Source organism: Rana temporaria, chromosome 4, assembly GCF_905171775.1.
Source record: "Rana temporaria chromosome 4, aRanTem1.1, whole genome shotgun sequence".
In the NCBI taxonomy this organism is placed as follows: domain Eukaryota; kingdom Metazoa; phylum Chordata; class Amphibia; order Anura; family Ranidae; genus Rana; species Rana temporaria.
The window spans coordinates 230,292,789-230,313,181 of record NC_053492.1 but is presented as its reverse complement, the minus strand read 5'-3'; the positions used below and the strand labels follow the sequence as shown (position 1 = coordinate 230,313,181).

Below are 20,393 nucleotides of genomic sequence, written 5' to 3'. Positions count from 1 at the left end.
TTACATTTATCTAGAATAAGTAGCTACTTAAAGGGTCACTAAAGGAAAAAAAAATTGCCTAAAATTAATGTCTGCAAGGTAGACAGACAGAATAGTTTAATGATTCTGTTAAAAAACGAGTAAATACCTATTAAATTCCTTCATCTATATCACCTCCGGCGTTCTAGTTTCTGTTCTCTCATTCACTTCCTGGTTTGCATCGCTCGTTCATGTAAGAACTACATTTCCCAGTATGAATAGCGGCATGCCCAGTAATTCACACCTCCTTGAAGTCTCTAACACGTAGAGAGCGTCCTGCCACACAGATGTAGTTCCCAGGAGGGGGCAAGCACGTTACTGACCACCGCAGTAAAGCCTCCCTTCACGGTGGTCAGTAAAATCAGACAAGCAGGAAGTGAACAGAACAGAGAAGAAATGGAGCAACTTCTGAGAAAAAATTAACAATGAGGAAGTGAAAAGAGGAATGTCTGCAGGAAAAGCATGCTTATTATAAAAAAAATAATTCCTTTACAACCCCTTTAAGGGTACAGTATCAAAACACCACACATAATATACCTCCATAGTATTGTACATTAGTTACATTATACCTTTTTTCTAATAGATTACCCTAAAAGCAAGAACGATATTAAACATTCATGATAAGAACAGTGTTTTGCAGTAGCCAGTCAGATTTCAGCTATCAATAGTGTAGCGAAATCATTCCAGTGGATGGGTATTTCTGACTGGCTTGTTTAAGTTCCCATACTTTTTCTTTTGCTTTATATTTCTCAATCTGAAAATAGATTTTTAGAAAAGACTATTGTCACAAAAATATAGCATTGTATTTGCAGTAGAAGTGCATTAAAATACAATTGACTGAATTTTATAACATTGTATTTGCCAAAATCTTAAACATCAGTAGGAGGCTTATAAGTACCCTGGGCTTTCAGGAATGCCTAGCCTCATGACTGAGTGCTAGTTCACATCAGATGCAGTTCTGTGCCCTTTTTTTTCTGCACTAAAAATGCATGCACAGTGTTTTCCATGTATTTCAATGGCTCTAGTTCACACCATGCATTCAGTTTCCGGCGCAGAAAATAAAGTAGAGTCTGCTGCATTTTTTCTGCACAGAACTGTACTGGAACATAGCAAATTGTATCAAAATATCCTAGAACTGTGTGTGGTGTGAACTGTAAGCAAAAACTGATCTGGAATGTATCCAGAGTGCATTTTTGTGGTGTGAACTGGCCCTGAAAGTATGCAAAGCTAGAACTATTCTTGTCACTGACAGCATTCATATTGTCTTTTTTATCCTGTCATACTGCAAGGCTAAGTTGAAATAATAAACGGATTGGTTGTATTGGCTTGCAGAACAGCTCTTAGGCTTGATTCACACCTATGCATTTTTAGTGCTTTTTGCATTTTGCAGATTTGCACTACAGTCCATTTACCATGGATTCCTATGGAACACGTTCTGTAGTGCAAATCTGCAAAATGCAAAAAGCACTAAAAATGCTTAGGTGTGAGGCTGGATTCACACCTATGCATTTTTGGTGCTTTTTGCATTTTGCAGATTTGCACTTCAGATTGTGTTCCATAGGAAACCATGTAAGATGGACTGTAGTGGTCTCGAAATTTTGGGTCCATGGCCAGGTAATACCATTGAGAACTTGTGGTCAATCCTCAAGAGGCAGGTGAACAAAAAAACCCCCACAAATTCTGACAAATTCAAAGCATTGATTATGGAAGAATGGGCTGCTTTCAGTCAGCATACAAAGGCGAATTGCAGAGGTCTTGAAAAAGAAGGGTCAACACTGAAAATATTGACTCTTTGCATAAACTTAATGTAATTGTCAATAAAAGCCTTTGACACTTATGAAATGCTTGTAATTATACTTTAGTATACTACAGTAACATCTGACAACAAGATCTAAAAACACTAAAGTAGCAGATTTTGTAAAAACAAATATTTGCGTAATTTTCAAAACTTTTGGCCACTGCAAACTAATTTAATTTTACGCATAGCTGAAAGTAAGGCCGGGTACTCACGACCAAACATGTATGGTGAAAGCGGTCCGTCGGACCGTTTTCACCATACATGTCTGCCAGAGGGCTTCTGTACGATGGTTGTACACACCATCGTACAGAAGTCCGCGCGTAAACAATACGCGGGGCGTGTCCGCGGTGTCGCCGCGTCGATGACGCGGTGTCGCCGCGACAATGACGCGGCGACGTGGGCGGCCCGCCTTTAAAATGCTTCCACGCATGCGTCGAAGTCATTCGACGCATGCGAGGGACGGCGGGCGCCTGGACATGTACGGTAGGTCTGTACTGACGACCGTACATGTCCGAGCGGGCAGAATTCCAGCGGACTGTTTTAAAACAAGTCCAGGAATATTTGTCTGCTGGGAAAAGGCCCGGCGGGCAAATGTTTGCTGGAATTCGGCCCGCTCGCGCCCACACACGACCAAACATGTCTGCTGAAACTGGCCTGCAGGCCAGTTTCAGCAGACATGTTTGCTCGTGAGTATGGGGCCTGAGTCTTAAATAGTTATAGTTACCGTATGCACCAGCTATAGGACGTGGTACACTGTTTAAAGATGTCAGAATTCTCTTAATGATCCTCTGGATTATTGATAGGACTGTAAAAGTGTAGGATAAACTGTGATAATAGTATCATACCTGTAAAGCCACCAATAGGCAGGCAACAAATGTTTAATTAAAACAGAACAGTTAAAGGGCCTTTTTTATCTCAATGCTAAGAATGCACTACAGTAAAAACATCTAACCTTTAGAACCACTTTAAACAAGATCATGATTTAATTATTGATTCTTTGTTAGGATGAGAAAACAGAAATTTCAAATAAAGGTAAAATGAGCATTAAGCTTGGAGAACAGAAATATATTACTTATGGAACCTCTCATATTAGCCACGGCCCATGAGGAAGTTCACAGTCTAATGATGGTAACTACCACACCCATATACACACTAGGGTCAGAGTTATAAAAAGCCAATTAATTTTGTTTTTGGATTGTGGGAGGAAACACATTTAAACAAATAAATAATATACTCGATGAAGAGAATGTCACAGAGGAGCTTGGGAAAACCTAGGAATCAGAGCTGCAAGGCGAGAAAGTTAAACACACACCACCATTTAACTTACAGTATACTTGTTTAGTGCACAGACACAGAAATGTACATTTTTAGCAATTTTGAAACTCAGTTGGATTAGTTGATGGTTGAATTACTTATAATAACTTTTTATCTTTCTTAAGGGTGTTCTATTAGCGCGATTGCCGATGTGGTATTCCTTGTGGATGGCTCTTGGAGTGTGGGGAGAACGAACTTCAAGTATATTCTTAGCTTCATGTCTTCTTTGGCTTCGGCATTTGACATTGGAGAAGATAAGACGAGGGTTGGTGTTGTCCAATACAGCTCAGACACCAGGACAGAGTTTAATATGAACAGATATTACAACCAAGCTGAGCTTCTGGCAGCTATTAAAAGAATACCTTACAAAGGGGGAAATACAATGACAGGTGTGTGCTTTTTTGGTTGTTTTTTAAAAAGAAGATGAATATATATTCTCAGTGGCTAAAAGTACTTTACATTATATTGCAACTATGACCATAACAATTATTACTCTTTTCTTTTTGATATGTTTGTCACTGGTTCTGTATAATCAGTAAATCAATATATCCCAATTAGTCACAGCAAAAAAAGAAACATTGTACTTCTAGCATCAGCAGCATCTTAAGGAAGAATGGAACTCCTAGTGCAGTAAATGTAAGGATTTTTTATAAGGATTCCTTATGTCAAACCACCAACTGCAGGGTACTGAAGGAGAAAATAGATTTTTTTCAATAATTATAAAAATGTTATCTGACTACATTAAAATAGAAACACATTTTTAATGGCATTAGCTTACAAAATTGCTTGTGTGGTACTTGTGTATCGTGGGTAAAAAAAGTAAAAAAAAAATAATAATAATAATATAGCGTATACAATTGCAACTAAAGTCAGATTGTAATAGAATGTTATTAAACATGACCTTTTATTTTCAATCTGCAGCTCTGTCATTTTCTGAAAATGCAATGCAATATGGCAACCTGGAGACGTTCTGTACACAGATGTTGTACAGAACGCCCCCCTGAAAATGGCTGTTCCTGCTCGAGTGATTGACTTAGGCCCCTTTCACACTTATACGACTTGTCCCACGATTTGTGATGGCAAAGTAGCATGACAAGTTGTTTCCCATGATTTCCAATGACAACCATTCATATTAGTACGTCTTCAAGTTGTTCCGACTTCAAAGAAGTCCCTGCACTACTTTGGTCCGATATTGATGCCGCTTACACAGGCATTCCCTGAAATCACAGCCTTGAATTGCAGCAAAATCGCGATCTCGAAAAAGGAAGAAAAATCGCTCAACTTTGAAGTCGCAATAATCATATTTTGAGCATCCCCTGCAATAAAAAAATTATTTTTGGTGAGATTCATGAGAGATTGGAGGGAAATCATGTCTAAAGGGATGCCTTGCCAATTTCCTCATTATGCAGGTGCAGCAGCTCCCTGATAACTATAAAACCATTTCCATACAGATTCTGGACATGGACACAGACAAAAAACAGCTATTTATTCAGAATAACAAACGTTAGGAATCTGCAACAAAGTTTGTTAAAATCCTTGCAATGTACACTGATCACCCAGAGGAGGAAATTTTTTTTGGAGTTACTCTTTAAAGCCAAACAATTCACCCAGTTACATAGTACCTAAAAACATTAAGTAGCTAGTATTAGTACCTGAATTTGACTTGATATTAGGCTCTTTTTTTCCCCCTAAACATAAAAACTAGGAAAAAGATGGGCAGTACTACAGACCAGTCATAGGAATGTGAAGTCTGCTTATCCTAGAGGCAGAGAGGCAGAAAGATGAACTAGCTCACCATGCTTAACTGCAGTAGAGAAAATTCAGGTCTCTAGACATGTCCGAATTTCAGGTATTTTCAGTATCGTTTTAACAAATGAAAACGAACACGCAGAATCCAAAATCCAGAAAGATCCGACATAAAAAATGCTTTATTTTAGTTTTCGTTGCTAAAACAGTTCGATATAGATAGAAGATTCGACATGGCAATAGCAATCTGTGTCTAACAAACCTGCGGTTGAATGGGCCTAACCTTAATTCCATTAGTCCAAGATTATTCTACATAGAGAGGAAAGATTCGACATAGAGAGAAAATATTCAACATTATAGAGACAGTGTTGGGGTAGACCATTCGACATGAACAAGGAAAATTCGACGAAGCAGCGAAAACCATACAAATGTTAAATCTGTCATTGAAGGCTTATGGTGTCTGTCGAAAGTTCTAAGAAGATTCGACAAGCAGCTAAACTGTACGGTGCCGCAATCATACATTTCCGGTCAAATGCTCAGCCCATAGGCTATAGAAGAATTTGAATGTTGGTTGACTAGTAATAATTATTTATAAATATAATTATTACTAGTCATACAACATTAGAATTCTTCTATAGCTTGTAGGTGGAACATTCGACCTGAAATGTATGATTGCGGTATTATACAGTTTAGCTGCTCCGTCAAATCTTCTTAGAGCATTCGACAGACACCATAAGCCTTTAATGACAGATTTGACCCTAATAATTCGGATTTTCGGACAAATTCAAAATGCGAAACAGAATAAATAAAAACAAATTTTGGGAGTAATAAATTAATAAATTTTTCGGATGAAAACGAAATTCCGAAACGAAATATTTCAGTATGCACATGTTTATAGCTAGATTCACAAAGAGTTAAGCCGGCGTATCAGTAGATATGTCGTCGTAACTCTGAATCTAAGCTGTCGTACATTTTAGTGTATTCTCAAATTGAGATACACTTAAATGTAGCTAAGATACGACTGCTTGCGCCGTCGTATCTTTGCTGTCTAGTTCCGCCGGCCGCTAGGGGCGTGAACGCTGATTTACGCCTAGAATGCGTAAATCAGCGAGATACGCCTATTTACGAACATACGCTTGCCCGTCGCAGTAAAGATACGCCGTTTACGTAAGGCGTTTTCAGGCATAAAGTTAGTCGAACAAAAAGCTGGCCTAGCCAATGTTAAGTATGGACGTCGTTCCCGCGTCGAATTTTGAAAATTTTACGTTGTTTGCGTAAGTCGTCCGTGAATGGGGCTGGACGTAATTTACGTTCACGTCGAAACCAATAAGTCCTTGCGGTGTGTACTTTGGAGCTATGCACACTGGGATATGTCCAAGGACGGCGCATGCGCCGTTTGTTAAAACGTCAATCACGTCGGGTCATGGTTTATTTACATAAAACACGCCCACCTCTTCACAATTTGAATTAGGCAAGCTTACGCCGGCCCATTTACGCTACGCCGCCGTAACTTAGGAGGCAAGTGCTTTGTGAATACAACACTTGCCTCTCTGACTTACGGTGGCGTAGCGTAAATACGATACGCTACGCCGGCTCAAAAATACGCCGCCCTACGTGAATCCAGCTATAAGTCTCTAACTCAGTTCTGTAATCTGGCAGGACTATGTAAAACTCAGAACTGGAAGATTGGAAATACAAATCATTTAGCTGGTATAACAAATGCTTTTTATACAGTTCCACTGTTTATTTAGCTGTTTTGTGGAGTTCAGCTCCAAACAAAAAAAACATTTATTTTTTCCTGTAATGTATATTCATCGTATGTGTAATCACATTTTAGGTGAAGCCATTGACTACTTGAGAAAGAATGCCTTTGTCCAAACTGCTGGGGCCAGAAAAGGATTTCCAAAAATAGCAATAATCATTACTGATGGGAAATCTCAAGATGAAGTAGAAATTCCCGCAAAGGAACTTCAGAACTTAGGAGTAGAAGTTTTCACATTGGGTAAGAAAATCTATTTATTTTATTATATCCAGCAACTCTGTACAGCTGAGTGTGTTTGCATGTTGGATATATTAATTTAATAATGTATATTTTGCTTATAAAATGTGTAGTTCATTTACTCAAAATCACACAATGTTTGCTGGTTCAGTGGTGACTCATTTGTTATAACAAATGGAGTTTACTTGGCAAAGTTTTCCAAATATGAATGCATAAATGCCAGCAGAGTTATACACAATCAGGAGCAGCCTGTATATTTATTCTACTATGGGTGAAAGCATCTAAAATGTGAATGTGATGAACATAATTCACTAAAATGGTGTAGATTGGCGAATCACATGCTGAAAAGAACAGTCTGGGCCAGATTCTCAAAAGAGATACGCCAGCGTATCGCCTGATACGCCGTCGTATCTCTGAGTCCGCCCGTCGTATCTAGGTGCCTGATTCATAGAATCAGTTACGCATAGATAACCATTAGATCCGACAGGCGTAAGACTCTTACTCTGTCGGATCTTAAATGCAATTTTTTTTCCCGCCGACGTCGTTTTCCCGATCGAGTATGCAAATTAGCAAAATACGCGAATTCCCGAACGTACGCCCGACCGACGCAGTGAAGTTACGACGTTTACGTAAGATTTGCGACGTGTAAAGTTGCCCCTGCTATATGAGGCGCAGCCAATGTTAAGTATGGCTGTCGTTCTCGCGTCGAAATTTAAAAATTTACGTTGTTTGCGTAAGTCGTCCGTGAATAGGGCTGAACGCCATTTACGTTCACGTCGAAACCAATGATGTCCTTGCGACGTCATTTAACGCAATGCATGTCGGGAAACTTTAGGAACGGCACATGCGCAGTATGTTCGGCGCGGGAACGCGCCTAATTTAAATGATCCACGCCCCCTACCCGGATCATGTGAATTTGGCGGGCTTGCGCCGGGGGATTTACGCTACGCCGCCGCAACTTTACAGGCAAGTGCTTTGTGAATCAAGCACTTGCCGTAAAACTTGCGGCGGCGTAACGTAAATGAGATACGTTACGCCACCGCATTTTTAAGCCAGTCTACGAGAATCTGGCCCTCTGAGTTTGCTACCTGGCTAACTTGTTCCCTTCTTCTTTCTGGTGTACAGCAACAGCAATGACCTTGATAACAAGACAGGCCACTTTGTTATGCATATATAAGGACATTAAAAATGCAATCTATGACTTATTCATGTAATGACAGTTTTCTTCATTTCTCTTCTTAGGTATAAAGGCAGCAGATGCAAAAGAGCTAAAACAAATGGCCTCCTTACCATCTCTAAAACACGTTTACAGCGTTCCTAACTTTGATGCTATTGTTCAAGTACAAAATGAAATTATTTCTCAAGTTTGCTCTGGTGTTGATGAGCAGCTCAGTGATATCACTAGTGGGGATGAAGGTGAGTGTTATATGTGTATGTACATATATGTGTGCTAAATATACTGTATGTAAAGATGTTGATCATTGTAGTCCCCTGTACAGCAGATCTCATACTGGGAGAGGTAGAAGCAGCATAAGGAGCAGATGTGCCACAATGTTCATGTTCTAACAGGGAACATGCTGATAGGAGGAGAGATCTAGACATAAAGATTAACTCAATAAGTTTTTTCTGTTTCACTCTCTTTTCTTTCTTAAGTTGTATTTCTTTATTACAGTACAGAAAAGTCAGGTCTTCAGGCTGACTGTTCTGTTTGGCAGAGCTGTGTAAATACCAGAACTTAATGGACAATAATACAAATCATTTGGCAAGTAAACAGCTGTAATACAAGGGTTGTACCCAAAGTAATGCAAAAGAGGGCATAACTTTATTTATTAACTTACATAGGTCATTCAAATGTCACATGTTGATAAAGTAACTGTTCCAGTATAGTAGCTCTTCTTTTTCAATGCAGGTGAATAATGGATTCCAAGCAGAAGCAACATGCCATCCTTAAAGAGGAAGTAAACCCTGATGGGTTTACTTCCTCTTTGTTTTCATGCAAAGGTAAAGCATAATGGGCTACTATGCATCGCATAGTAGCCCATTATGTGTCACTTACCTGAAACCAAGGCCTGTGGTGTCCCTGATTTCCTCACCTCCACAAAGTGTCCATCTTTCACTTGGAGCTGTGCTTGGCCGGAGCAGCTATGACGTCACTCCCGGCATGATGCCATTCAGCAACGGCATGCTCAGTGCACCTGTGCCGTTGTCTACGGTGTGCACGCGCCGTAGACATTGGTGCATTATTTATCGCAAATATCTCCTAAATCTGTGTAGGTCTAGGAGATATTGCAAGCACCTACAGGTAAGCTTTAATCTAAGCTTACCTTTAGGTCAGGGGTCTCCAAACATTATAAACAAAGGGCTGGTTTATTGTCCTTCAGACTCTTGGAGGGCCGGACTTTGGCAAGCGGGGGGTGGAAATTTTCCTGGCATCAGTGGGACTTAACATATGGTATTAGGGGGAGAAATTGTGCCCCGTCGTTTATATCATAGGGAGGAATAAAGTCCTATTAGTGGTGTCAGTGGGAGAAATGGTGCTCCACTGTCGGTGTCAGATGTCAGAATAGTGTCTCGTATCAGTGGGAGGGATACTGCCCCAAGGGCCGGATAAAGGCAAGCAAAGGGCCGCATCCGGCCCTCGGGCCGCAGTTTGGAGACCACTGCTTTAGGTGAAAGTTCTCAGAGAGGGTTTACAACCACTTTAAGTTGATGTAGAAGGGGTGCAGGCTGTCTGGCATCCACAGAGGTCTACAGAATGATAATGGAGATGACATGATTTAACCTTCTTCATTCATCTGTGCACATTGCCCTTGTCAATGGTTTAATCTCTGTAAACATTGAATGAATGAATGAATGAAAAACTTATAAAGCGCGGCGCATGCGAACTGAATCGCTTCTGGGCGCTAGTTGTTCGTGTCTCATGACATCAAAAGAGCAGAGTTTTGATCCGTCTTCTGAAAGTCAGGTGGTTTTCTGTAGCCTTCTGTGGATGTCGGACATCCCTCCTTCTTCAAGAACTCAATGATGGCCTGTTGCCTCTGCTTGGGATCCATTATTTACATGCAATGAAAAAAGCAGAAGTAATAAAGAAAAACTATAACTTTATCAACATGTGAAACATCTCACCACTAGGCTGGGAAGCCTATAAAAAAAAAAAAAAAAAAAGAAACGATCCTGGTTTCCCAGCTTAAACAGCACCGTTTTTTTTAATGCAGAAGCGGGACATTACATCATAACATCGCGCCCGGCCTCTGACGATCATAGAGACTCCGGCGACCATTTGGTCAACCAGAAATCTCTACGGTCAACATCCGGGGCTGGCGGATCCATTCTCCGACTCACCGATCGCAGCAGTGAGTCGGTAGAAGCACTGGAGGGCGGTGGGAGTGGGGGACGTCCCACCACCCTCTGACCTCCCGTAAAAATGATCAAGCGGCGGAACAGCCTGTAGCTGTAGGCATCATTCAGATATCCCCACACAAAGTCAAGGACGTTAATGACGGTCTGGGGCGCCAAGTGGTTAAACATGTTTAATCCTCTTGACAGCCTTTTTGACAAACACTTTGACAACCACCTAGAGAGCATTCATTTTCATATATTTACAGGCACAAAAAAATGCGGATTTTGTTTCCCCAAATCAAGCAATTTATAAACTGTTTACTTTTCTATTCCAGTTGTGGATCCTCCTTCAGATTTATTTGTAACAGAAATTTCTTCCAAATCTATGAAGATCACCTGGAAGGCTTCTCCAAGCCAAATCACAGGCTACAGAATTCAACTTACTCCAATGCTGGCAGGAAGTAAATCTCAGGCTGTGAATGTTGGCCCTAAAACCACAAGCCATATTCTGAAGGATCTTTCCCCAGATACAGAGTATCAGATTAATGTATTTGCAATGAAAGAACTTACAGCGAGTGAGCCAATCTCAACACTGGAAAAAACCCAGGCAGTGAAAATTAGAGTGGGTAAGCTATTGACTCTATGTTGTTTTCCTTTCTGTTTAAAGAGTTTTTTGATTCCTTTTAGAAAGTCAGAAACTTTAATTATGTTTCTACTTGGAATAATATACAAATAATTAAATAAACATGGGTATCATTTTTCACAGAATGTTCCGGTGGTGTGGATATAAAAGCTGATGTTGTTCTCCTTGTTGATGGCTCTTACAGTATTGGTGTTGCCAACTTTGCTAAAGTCAGAGCCTTCTTGGAAGTGTTAGTAAAAAGCTTTGACATCTCACCCAACAAAGTGCAGATCAGTCTTGTACAGTACAGCAGAGATCCATTTACAGAGTTTGCACTGAACAAGTATGACAAGATTGAAGATATTCTTCATGCAATAAATACCTTTCCATATAGAGGGGGCTCTACCAACACAGGCAAGGCCATGACTTTTGTCAGGGAAAAGGTGTTTGTTGAGAACAGGGGGGCAAGATCCAATGTGCCCAGAGTCATGATACTTATCACTGATGGAAAGTCATCTGATGCCTTTAAAGACCCAGCCCAAAAACTCAGAAGTTCCGATGTAGAAATATTTGCTGTTGGTGTTAAGGATGCAGTGAGAACTGAACTGGAATCAATCGCATCACCACCAGCGGACACCCACGTTTTTACTGTAGAAGACTTTGATGCCTTCCAAAGAATCTCTTTTGAATTGACACAGTCTATTTGTCTGAGAATTGAGCAAGAAACTGAAAAAATAAAGCGGAAATGTAAGTAACAAAAACGAAGGTAATAATAATCATACATTTAAAGGGTAACTCCACTTTTGTGAAAAAAACAATAGCAAATAAAAAATACATAAATTACCTTATCTTTTCAATCTACAGTTCTGTAATTTTCTGTAAAATGCAATGCAATATGGCTACTTGGAAGGTTTCTGTACACAGAATGTGTACAGAACGCCCCCCAGAAACATAATTTCCTGCTTATGTGATTGGCTCACTGATTTTCCCAGAAGTCTGCACTAAGTTACAAGTCACAAAAAGAGAGGTTTGGGACTTTAAACAAGGTGTGTGGGATCACACATCTCCATCCCTATATCTATATACAAAAAAGAGAGGGTTTGGGACTATTAATGAGGTACGTCTAGCATGGCTAAAAGATGAGTCAATGTTAGAAGACATGTTTTATTCGTACATTAAAAAACATGACAGCAAAATGAGTACATGCATAGTAAAACAAGCATATCCATCACATATTGTTAACCAGATATTCATGAAAACAATCATAGCAACTTTGAGATGACATATTTAGGTATAAGATTGTTGTCCATCATATAGAATCTCTTGAAAAGCAACATGGTGTGGTAACTTGCGAGTGGATGAAATAAAAACCATCTAAAAAAAAAATGGTGCATCAAAATTTGCCCCAATGCACGTTTTGTGGTTTCCTACCACATCATAAATGTATGGCAACTAAGTCTAAACCATGTGAATATTATAAACTGGTGGCTGCTTATAATGTTCACCCCAGGAGCTGAGGATGGGGCCTGCAGGAATACTGTACGTACATCATGGTCCCCAGAGGAAAGGAAATAAGTGATCAAAAATAAATCCATTGCTTATGCTGTGACAGAGAAACATGATCCACAGATCTGTGCAGTGTGCTAAGATACAAGTCAGATATCAGGCATCCCCTGCAACAAAAGTGTAATTTTTGGTGAGAAACTCATAATAGGGAATTGTGTCTAAAGGGATGCAGACCCTGCAATTTTCCTTATTAGAGCCCTGCAGGTGCAGCAGCTGACTGATAATTACTCCCATTAGATTCACTTACATCATGGACACAGACAAACACACAAGGATTTCTTCAAAGTTTGTAAAATCCTTGTAATGTACATAGATCACTTAGATGGGAAATGTTATTTTTTCTCAACAGAAGTGGAGTTACTCTTTAACAACATAAACATATTTTCTACATGCAGTAATGCATAAGGGCAAAATGTGTTTGCCATAATCACAAATAAAATGTTTGTAGAAGAAAGATTGATCAATGATTTTAAATGAATTAATGCTGATGATTGGCCAACTTTATTCTGATCATGTATTTATGCCGCAAAATAGCAATTATACAATATTGTAGACCCATTCATACCCTGTTGCAATAATAATGTATACAATACATGTTAAAATGTAACAACAAGTGCTGAAAGTTATTATATAGGGAATATGGCCTGTAAGTCCTAAGGTGACCATATACGAGCAGATATTTTACTAAAAATAGTAGGTAATATTGGTCTTCCCACACTTATTTGGAGTTCTTAGCCCTCATAACATGTATGTTTTTTTTCACAATATATCTAGTGATTTTAGAGGTGTATAGCCTGTGTTTGATAATAAATCACAAAGATTTTACAACATGGAAAATCTCAAACTCCTAACATCTGAAAAAAGCCAATAACTCATGTAGGTCCAGATAATATTAATAAAAAAATATAATCCATTGTTTTGAATGCAAATCTTGAGTTGTCCTCATGGCTCTGGCATTTGACAACTGAATGGCCGGGGTAGGGGAAAGTTTCAGGAGAGGGTATGGCTAAGTTACCAGAAGGTTAGTGTTGATGCTTTAATCGTGTTTTAGGCCAGGTCAGGTTCACTTGAAAAACTATAATTTTATTTAAGCAGGCTTTACACATGTAATTTATGACAAATACATATTAACAAGGCCTTAATGTTTTTTCTGTAGTAATGTTCAAAAGCCTTAATGTTTTTTTATGCAACATTTTTTTTAGCTCTGACACCAGCATCCAATCTAGAGTTTTCTGAGGTCACTTCCAACAGTTTCCGAGTAAGCTGGTCTCCAGGAGCTGATGACGTTTTATCCTACCGTGTCCAGTACAAGGTTGCTGTTGGTGGGGAAGAATTTATTTTTACTGTTCCAGTTCCAACTACTACTACTGTTCTTACAAATCTGTTTCCCGAAACTACATACGCTGTCAGTGTTGAGGCAGAATATGAGGAAGGATGGAGCACTCCACTGAATGGGGAAGAAACAACTCTAGAAGGTAAAGTATCCGACATCATAGATTAAAAGATTATTTAAAGCTTATTTTATTAATTGTTTTTAAGAATGGTTAATAATAATTAATAGTTAATAATTAATCAATAGTTTACATCTTTAAATGAATAAAATATACTTATATACTATATTTCAGAAAATTCATGTTTTAGACCCATAATGTAATTTTTGTAATTGTCTGGTGTCTTATGATTACCTACATAGTGCTTTTTCCACCTGTAATGATGACTGAAACACGGAGAGGGTATTGTTTAGGACATCCTATTTTGTGTCTATTCATGTTTCTAGCAGGGTCAACGTCAATATGAGTATAATAGTGTAAATATTGCTGAATATTTGCAGCAGACTTTTTAAGGGGGAAGGCATTGCCATCTTAAGGGATCTGGTGGGTTGAAAAATGTCTTCAGATCTATATTGCGGATTCATAGAAAATGACAATGTAAATATAAAAAAATGTAAAACATTATTTTTGAGTATTGAGAGTGGGGTAGATTCAGGTAGGGCTGCGCACTCTTATGGAGGCGCAGCGTACCGTTTTAACGCTACTCCTTCGTAAATTACTTGCGATATGCTTCATTCACGAAGCAGTAGCTCCGTAATTTGCGCGGGCGCTCCGTAAAACTGGCCGGCGTAAGCGCGCGTAATTTAAATGATCCCGTAGGGGGCGTGGATCATTTAAATTAGGCGCGTTCCCGCACCGAACGTAGTGCGCATGCTCCGTCGGGAAACTTTCCCGTCGTGCATTGCTGTAAATGACGTCGCAAGGACGTCATTTGCTTCAACGTGAACGTAAATGGCGTCTAGCACCATTCACGATTCACTTACGCAAACGACGTACTTTTTAAAAATCGCGACGCGGGAACAACGGGTATACTTAGCATTGGCTGCCCCAGCTAATAGCATGAGCAGCCTTACGAAGAAACCGACAAACGCAAACGACGTTCGCAAACGAACGCAGGGCACGCGTACGGTTGTGAATCGGCGTGAGTATGCAATTTGCATACTCTACGCTGACCACTACGGGAAGGCCACCTAGCGGCCATCGTAAGAATGCAGCCTACGATACGACGGCATAAGAGCCTTATGCTAGTCATATCTTAGGCTGCAGTCGGCGTATATAGAGCTTTCTGAATACAGAAAAGTTGATACGCCGGCGCAAATTAGCAATTACGCTGCGTATCTATGGATACGCAGACGCAATTGCTTTCTGAATCTACCCCAGTGTTTTTAATCTAAAATATCCTACCTACGACCCCAGCATATTTTATGGGGTCACCCTACCTGATCATAACAACTAAACAATGCACATACACATAGATACAGTATACCATGGGGGCACAACGGCACATAATGCTATATTTGACCTTATGCCTAATTCCTAAATTCAAAATTCATAGTGAACAACAACTTAAAACTGAATAATTAACATATGCGTGCAGGTTAGTGATGACATGCCTATGTAACAAAAGCAAGCCTGGACCCCATATTGGGCATATCTCCTAAGGGTGGTAGTTTGGTCAACAAGAACTGGGAAGGGGTAAAACAGGATTTTAAGCCCAATGCATGGTGGAATGGGAGGGGAGGGAGTCTGAAGGGTGCAAGACTTTAACAAACAGGGGGTCATGGTGGGAATAACAGGATTAGACCAGGCTAGCCAAGTTAACAGAAGCCCAAACAAGGTTAAACTACATTATGCCCTTCAATCCCCTCATTGAGGCCTTGAGGGGACAGGGATCCTAGAGTAAAATACTGTTTACCACTATCAAGATCATTACTTATAGCCTCAATTCCGAAGATCCTTAGGGCCTATTATGGGCCTCTTTAAAGTGTTGAGGTGCAGAGTAGTTCTCTTTTTTTGTTGTGATACTACTCCTATGCTCCCTCAGTCTTGTCCTCATAGGTCATGAAGTGCAGCCAACATATAATAGTCCACAGGGATAGAGGAGGCCATATATCACATACGAGGTACCGCAGTTGATAAACTGTTTGATATTGTGACTTTTATCATCCATTCCGATTACCTCCTTTTTCCGATGACACATATGTATGCAATTTCCACAGTTGCTAATTCCGCACTTGTAACTACTCTTTTAATTATAGAGAACTACATTGCCCCCATAAGGGTTATTCGACCAGATGTTTTTAAGCTCCCAATATCCCATGAAGAGGTTGGTGTAATTGGGGGAAAACCTTGCCCTCATGGCCGTACTTGCTTGCAGTAGCTATCCATAAATAAAAAGTAGTTATGGGTTAATGTAAACTCAATGCACTCATACAAGAACTGTGCTTGCGCTCGGTTAAACAGTTGGGCCTCTGCCATATAGTACTCCACTGCTCCAAGGCCAAATTGATGCTGAATAGATATATATATATAGTGATGCTACATCTAGTGCTAGCCATCTATAGCCTTTCTCCCATGTTTATGAGGTGAGAAACTCTAGAGCATGGCCAGAGTCCTTGGTATACGAAGGCAGGCTAATTACCAAATCCTGAAGGAAATGGTCGATATAGCGGTCTAGGTTGCTGGTCAGGCTATTGATTTCTGCAATAGTCGGTCTACCGGGAGGCTTCTCCAGATCCTTTTGCACCTTTGGTATATGATATAAGTGGAGCACCACTGGATGTTTTGAATACAGAAATTGGTATTCATTTTTAGTCAGGACCTGGTTTAGTAGTGCTTTATCAAGCAGCCTTTTTATCTCACCATTATAGATGCCAGTGGGATACCACGAGAGTCTTTCATATGTGCCGGAACCCCCGATTAGTCTGTAGGCTTTCTCCAGATACTAATCTCTGTCCTGTTTTTCTAGGCCCCCACCTTTATCAGATTTCCTAATAATAACTTAATAATAACTGAGTCCTTTTTAGGCTGCACAGAGGGCCTACTACATCCACTTCATGGCTCTTATCCTTTTTCGATCTTTTGGCACAGCAAACACTCCTGAAGTCCTCCGTAACCACTTCATAAAAATGGGTATAGAGTTGCCTTTATTGCAATGTGGGTAGAAGCTGGATTTAGGTCTAAACTTGGTGTTAATGACCCCTGCCTCTACTACTGGAACAGTGATCTCATCCGCAGATTCTTGTCCCCCTTCTACATACAGCTCTTCTGAAATTTCCAACATTTCATTCTCCAGTATTTCAAGAGGAGAAGAGGGGGGGAGTTGTCCCCTGGTTCTCATTCACTACTCCATTTATCTCTTTAAGCATGTAATGACGCTTAACTGTGAGATTTCGCACAAACCTATTCAGGTCAATGAAAAGTTTGAAAAGATTAGGGTGGGTTTTAAGGGGCATAGTTAAGGCCTCTCCTGGGCAGCCCAAGTTCTGTTTCTGAGAACACACATTTAGAGAGGTTGTAGATTTGTATAGTGGAATGGCCTTCTGCTACTTCTGGTCTCTTCTTGAGTTTCTTCCCTCCCCTTCGCCCTCTTTTCGTTGGCTTATTAATTGCCTGGTGTTTTGGGGAGAAAGAAGTCTGAATGCTATGCCTTTCTACTCTGCGGGTTTCACCTTCCCCGACCAACCACAAAGCTCTCCATTATGCCTATCATGATGATTTCTATTCTTATTTTCATCTTTACTTTATTTTTATTTTTTTTCCAGTATTTATTTCTGTTTCTATTCCTATTTCTATTGGTATTGAAATTTCTAGTCTCTCCTTTGTAGTATGTATCAACAGGGGGGGGGGGGGGGTTCTTAATTGGTTATCATTCTGTTGGTAGGCATGATTTGGGCGTTTAGTGCAATTATCTCATGTCCCTTCTTGTTCGTCCACTGGAGGCATAGAAACTCTCTCCCTCTTCCAATTGAACTCACATCCTGAATTGTAGTCCTGCCTATTCCTCTCAAGTTTTCCTGATTTTCTATTTATCAGATTCACCTCAAATTCTGTTGTCTGCTCATTGATTGTAGTGTCCCATCAAACAAAAGCCAAATCCTGTTTGAGTAGTTGTAAAATCTTGGTCTAGAGTCCAGGCAGAGGTCAGAGACAAGGGCAGGACAAAAACATAGACAGGCATGGATTATGCAGAAGCATGTCAGACAAAAGCCAAGTCAGTAAAATGGTCAAGCAGATTCAGGATCAGGGATAACAGGAACTGAAGCTGGAAGACTATTCAGCAATAATCTCATGCAGGGAGTGGGACTAGCGTTAAATAACCCAGCAGGCGCCAATATCTGAGGTAGATGTGCATGTTCTTATGTGCATGTCTGGGACAACCTTTCAGATGATGTTTCTGACAATATTGAGTAAAAACATGTTACTACAGTGTACTTTATAACACAGTAAAATAGGAAGAACCCTGATTTGGAATGGCAGTAAAGCTGCTGGTAAAATACATTAGGAACTCAGTGACTTACACTCCTCTCTCTGGTCAGTGTTGAAACTAATACATATATGAGCCTGCATTTGAGGCTACAGATGGACTCAGATTTCTCAAAGGGAAAGCCCTTTCTTAGGGGAAGTAATTGGTTGTGAATAGCTAACCTCCTCAGCTCAGAATCAAGAAGCAAAATGAGTATGATGTCATCCATAGTGCAGAGGTCTGTTTGGTAATTACACTAGTACATGCGTTATTTGATGTAAAAGTTGGCATACCCCCTAAACATTGCACATCAGCCATAATGCTGCACAGCCTGAGATAGCTTAAAATATCATCTCTTTGTGTGCATATTTAAGAATGTAAAGTTAGTGGCTAAGAAACATAACAGTGTAATAATATAATAACTGTCTCATAAGCTGTTTTAATACGCCCCTGTTTATAGAAAAAAACTGAAAGAAGCATAGTGAGTCAGCCAGTTAGAATGTTCTATTAACTGCTTGCTGGGAGGTATCTTTGTTTCCAGTATACCGACTTGCAGCTTGTGAGTAAAGACATCTTGGCAGCAATCTTGACATTTTCAACATCAAGTTATGATTGACCTAATAAAGTGAGGCACTCTATTAACTTAAATAACCCATATTAAACAATAAGCAAAACATTTGCAGCTTTACATCCAAGTTCCACAAGGCCTTGTTCTAAACCAGCAACACATTGACAGTTTTGACATTTTAAGCATTGCATGTTGGAGTCTTCTATTTTTAGGCATTGATGAAGTTTCTCATTAGTATAAATTGTCTGATTTGTGATTATTGTTTTTTTCTTTCTATTCCTTACAGTAAAAGGAGCACCTAGAAATCTTATAGTAAGTGATGAGACCACTGATAGTTTTAAAGTTGGCTGGTCTCCAGCTCCTGGAAATGTTTTGAGATACAGAATTGACTATCGGCCAGTTGCTGGTGGAGAAAGAAAAGAAGTAACAGTACCAGGAAATGAAAGAGCGACAACACTACAGCGTCTTCTTTCTGACACAAAGTACCATGTATCAGTCACCCCTGAGTATCATTCAGGTCCAGGAAAAGCCTTGAAAGGAAATGGAGCAACCGAAGAAAGTATGTTATTCCTGCTCTACTACATTTTGTCAGTCATTCACTTCTGTAATTCACATTTTTAATCCCAGGGGTGCTGCCAGTGGTTTCTAAGACCCACAACTAAGACTTTATAGCCCAACTACATGAATACCAAATACTTATAACTCTATCTCACTTAATGTCCCATACTAACATAACATTTTTTTTTTTTTACCACACAGCATTTAAGCTTTTTTCTATTTATATGACCCTGTGAAACCATTAGATGGAAGGGGGATGCTTGTCAGAACTGTGATGGCATGACAGGGTGTGATAAGCACCCCTTCTTCCAGACACTGTTTGCTCATACAAATTAACTCTGCCGATATGTCAGACATCAGCACTGCCTACAGAGATTACTCCAAACATGTACAGGGATCATATGCATGATGCCCAAGCTTCTTAAGAAGGGTCTGAATGCCACTATACATCATGCAGCCCAGAAGTTCCTTAGAAGGCATAGGCTGCAAGGAAAATGTACAACCCTCTTTGTGGAGGAAGTATAAGGAAATAACTAGCGGTTTAGAAATACAAAGTAAATGACACACTAGATAAAGATTTTTGCAGTGGAGCTGATGTTAGTATTTTAAGCAGTGTAGAAAATCACTGGCCAAATGTCAATAAAAGACAATCATCAATGTCCATTGTGCTTTTTAATAAACCAAACTGTCAAGTGCTGTAACCTATAGCACCTGTGTAGAATTCATTGTTCAAAGATTGGACAGTTATGTGAGTTTCAATTGAAAGCTTTGCATTGCTGCTTTTAGTGCAAGCATGTGTGTATATGGGTAGTTTTACTTCAGCTTAAAAACTGGCCTGAGGTTTTGATAATAGGTGGTTCAATTGGTAATAGTAGTGTTTACAAAATGCTGATTCTCTATAAAATGTCAGCATCCCTAAAAAAAAAAAAATTGAAACCATTTAATCAAATACACCTGTTTTGATACATGTACCAGTTTGCACCCCCAGTGTAAACGGGAAGAAAAAGAAACAATCGTTTTCTTAACTGAAAATGTTTGTACACACTAAATTAAATATGAACAGATGATT

At 39.7% G+C, this 20,393-nt stretch overlaps 1 protein-coding gene across 5 annotated transcripts in view; it reads left to right on the top strand.

Moving 5' to 3' along the window:
- COL12A1 (collagen type XII alpha 1 chain) overlaps positions 1-20,393 on the top strand; it is a 245,105-nt gene that overhangs the window by 40,713 nt on the left and 183,999 nt on the right. For 4 of the 5 annotated variants that reach the window (XM_040349963.1, XM_040349962.1, XM_040349964.1 and 1 more), the window contains 7 exons: positions 3,256-3,519; positions 6,714-6,878; positions 8,118-8,291; positions 10,550-10,840; positions 10,981-11,583; positions 13,605-13,877; positions 19,053-19,325. The exons of the other annotated variant lie outside the window; for it this stretch is intronic. In XM_040349963.1, the coding sequence (XP_040205897.1) occupies positions 3,256-3,519; positions 6,714-6,878; positions 8,118-8,291; positions 10,550-10,840; positions 10,981-11,583; positions 13,605-13,877; positions 19,053-19,325 (2,043 nt within the window). The remainder of the gene's footprint in view (positions 1-3,255; positions 3,520-6,713; positions 6,879-8,117; positions 8,292-10,549; positions 10,841-10,980; positions 11,584-13,604; positions 13,878-19,052; positions 19,326-20,393) is intronic. 5 annotated transcript variants of the gene reach the window in all.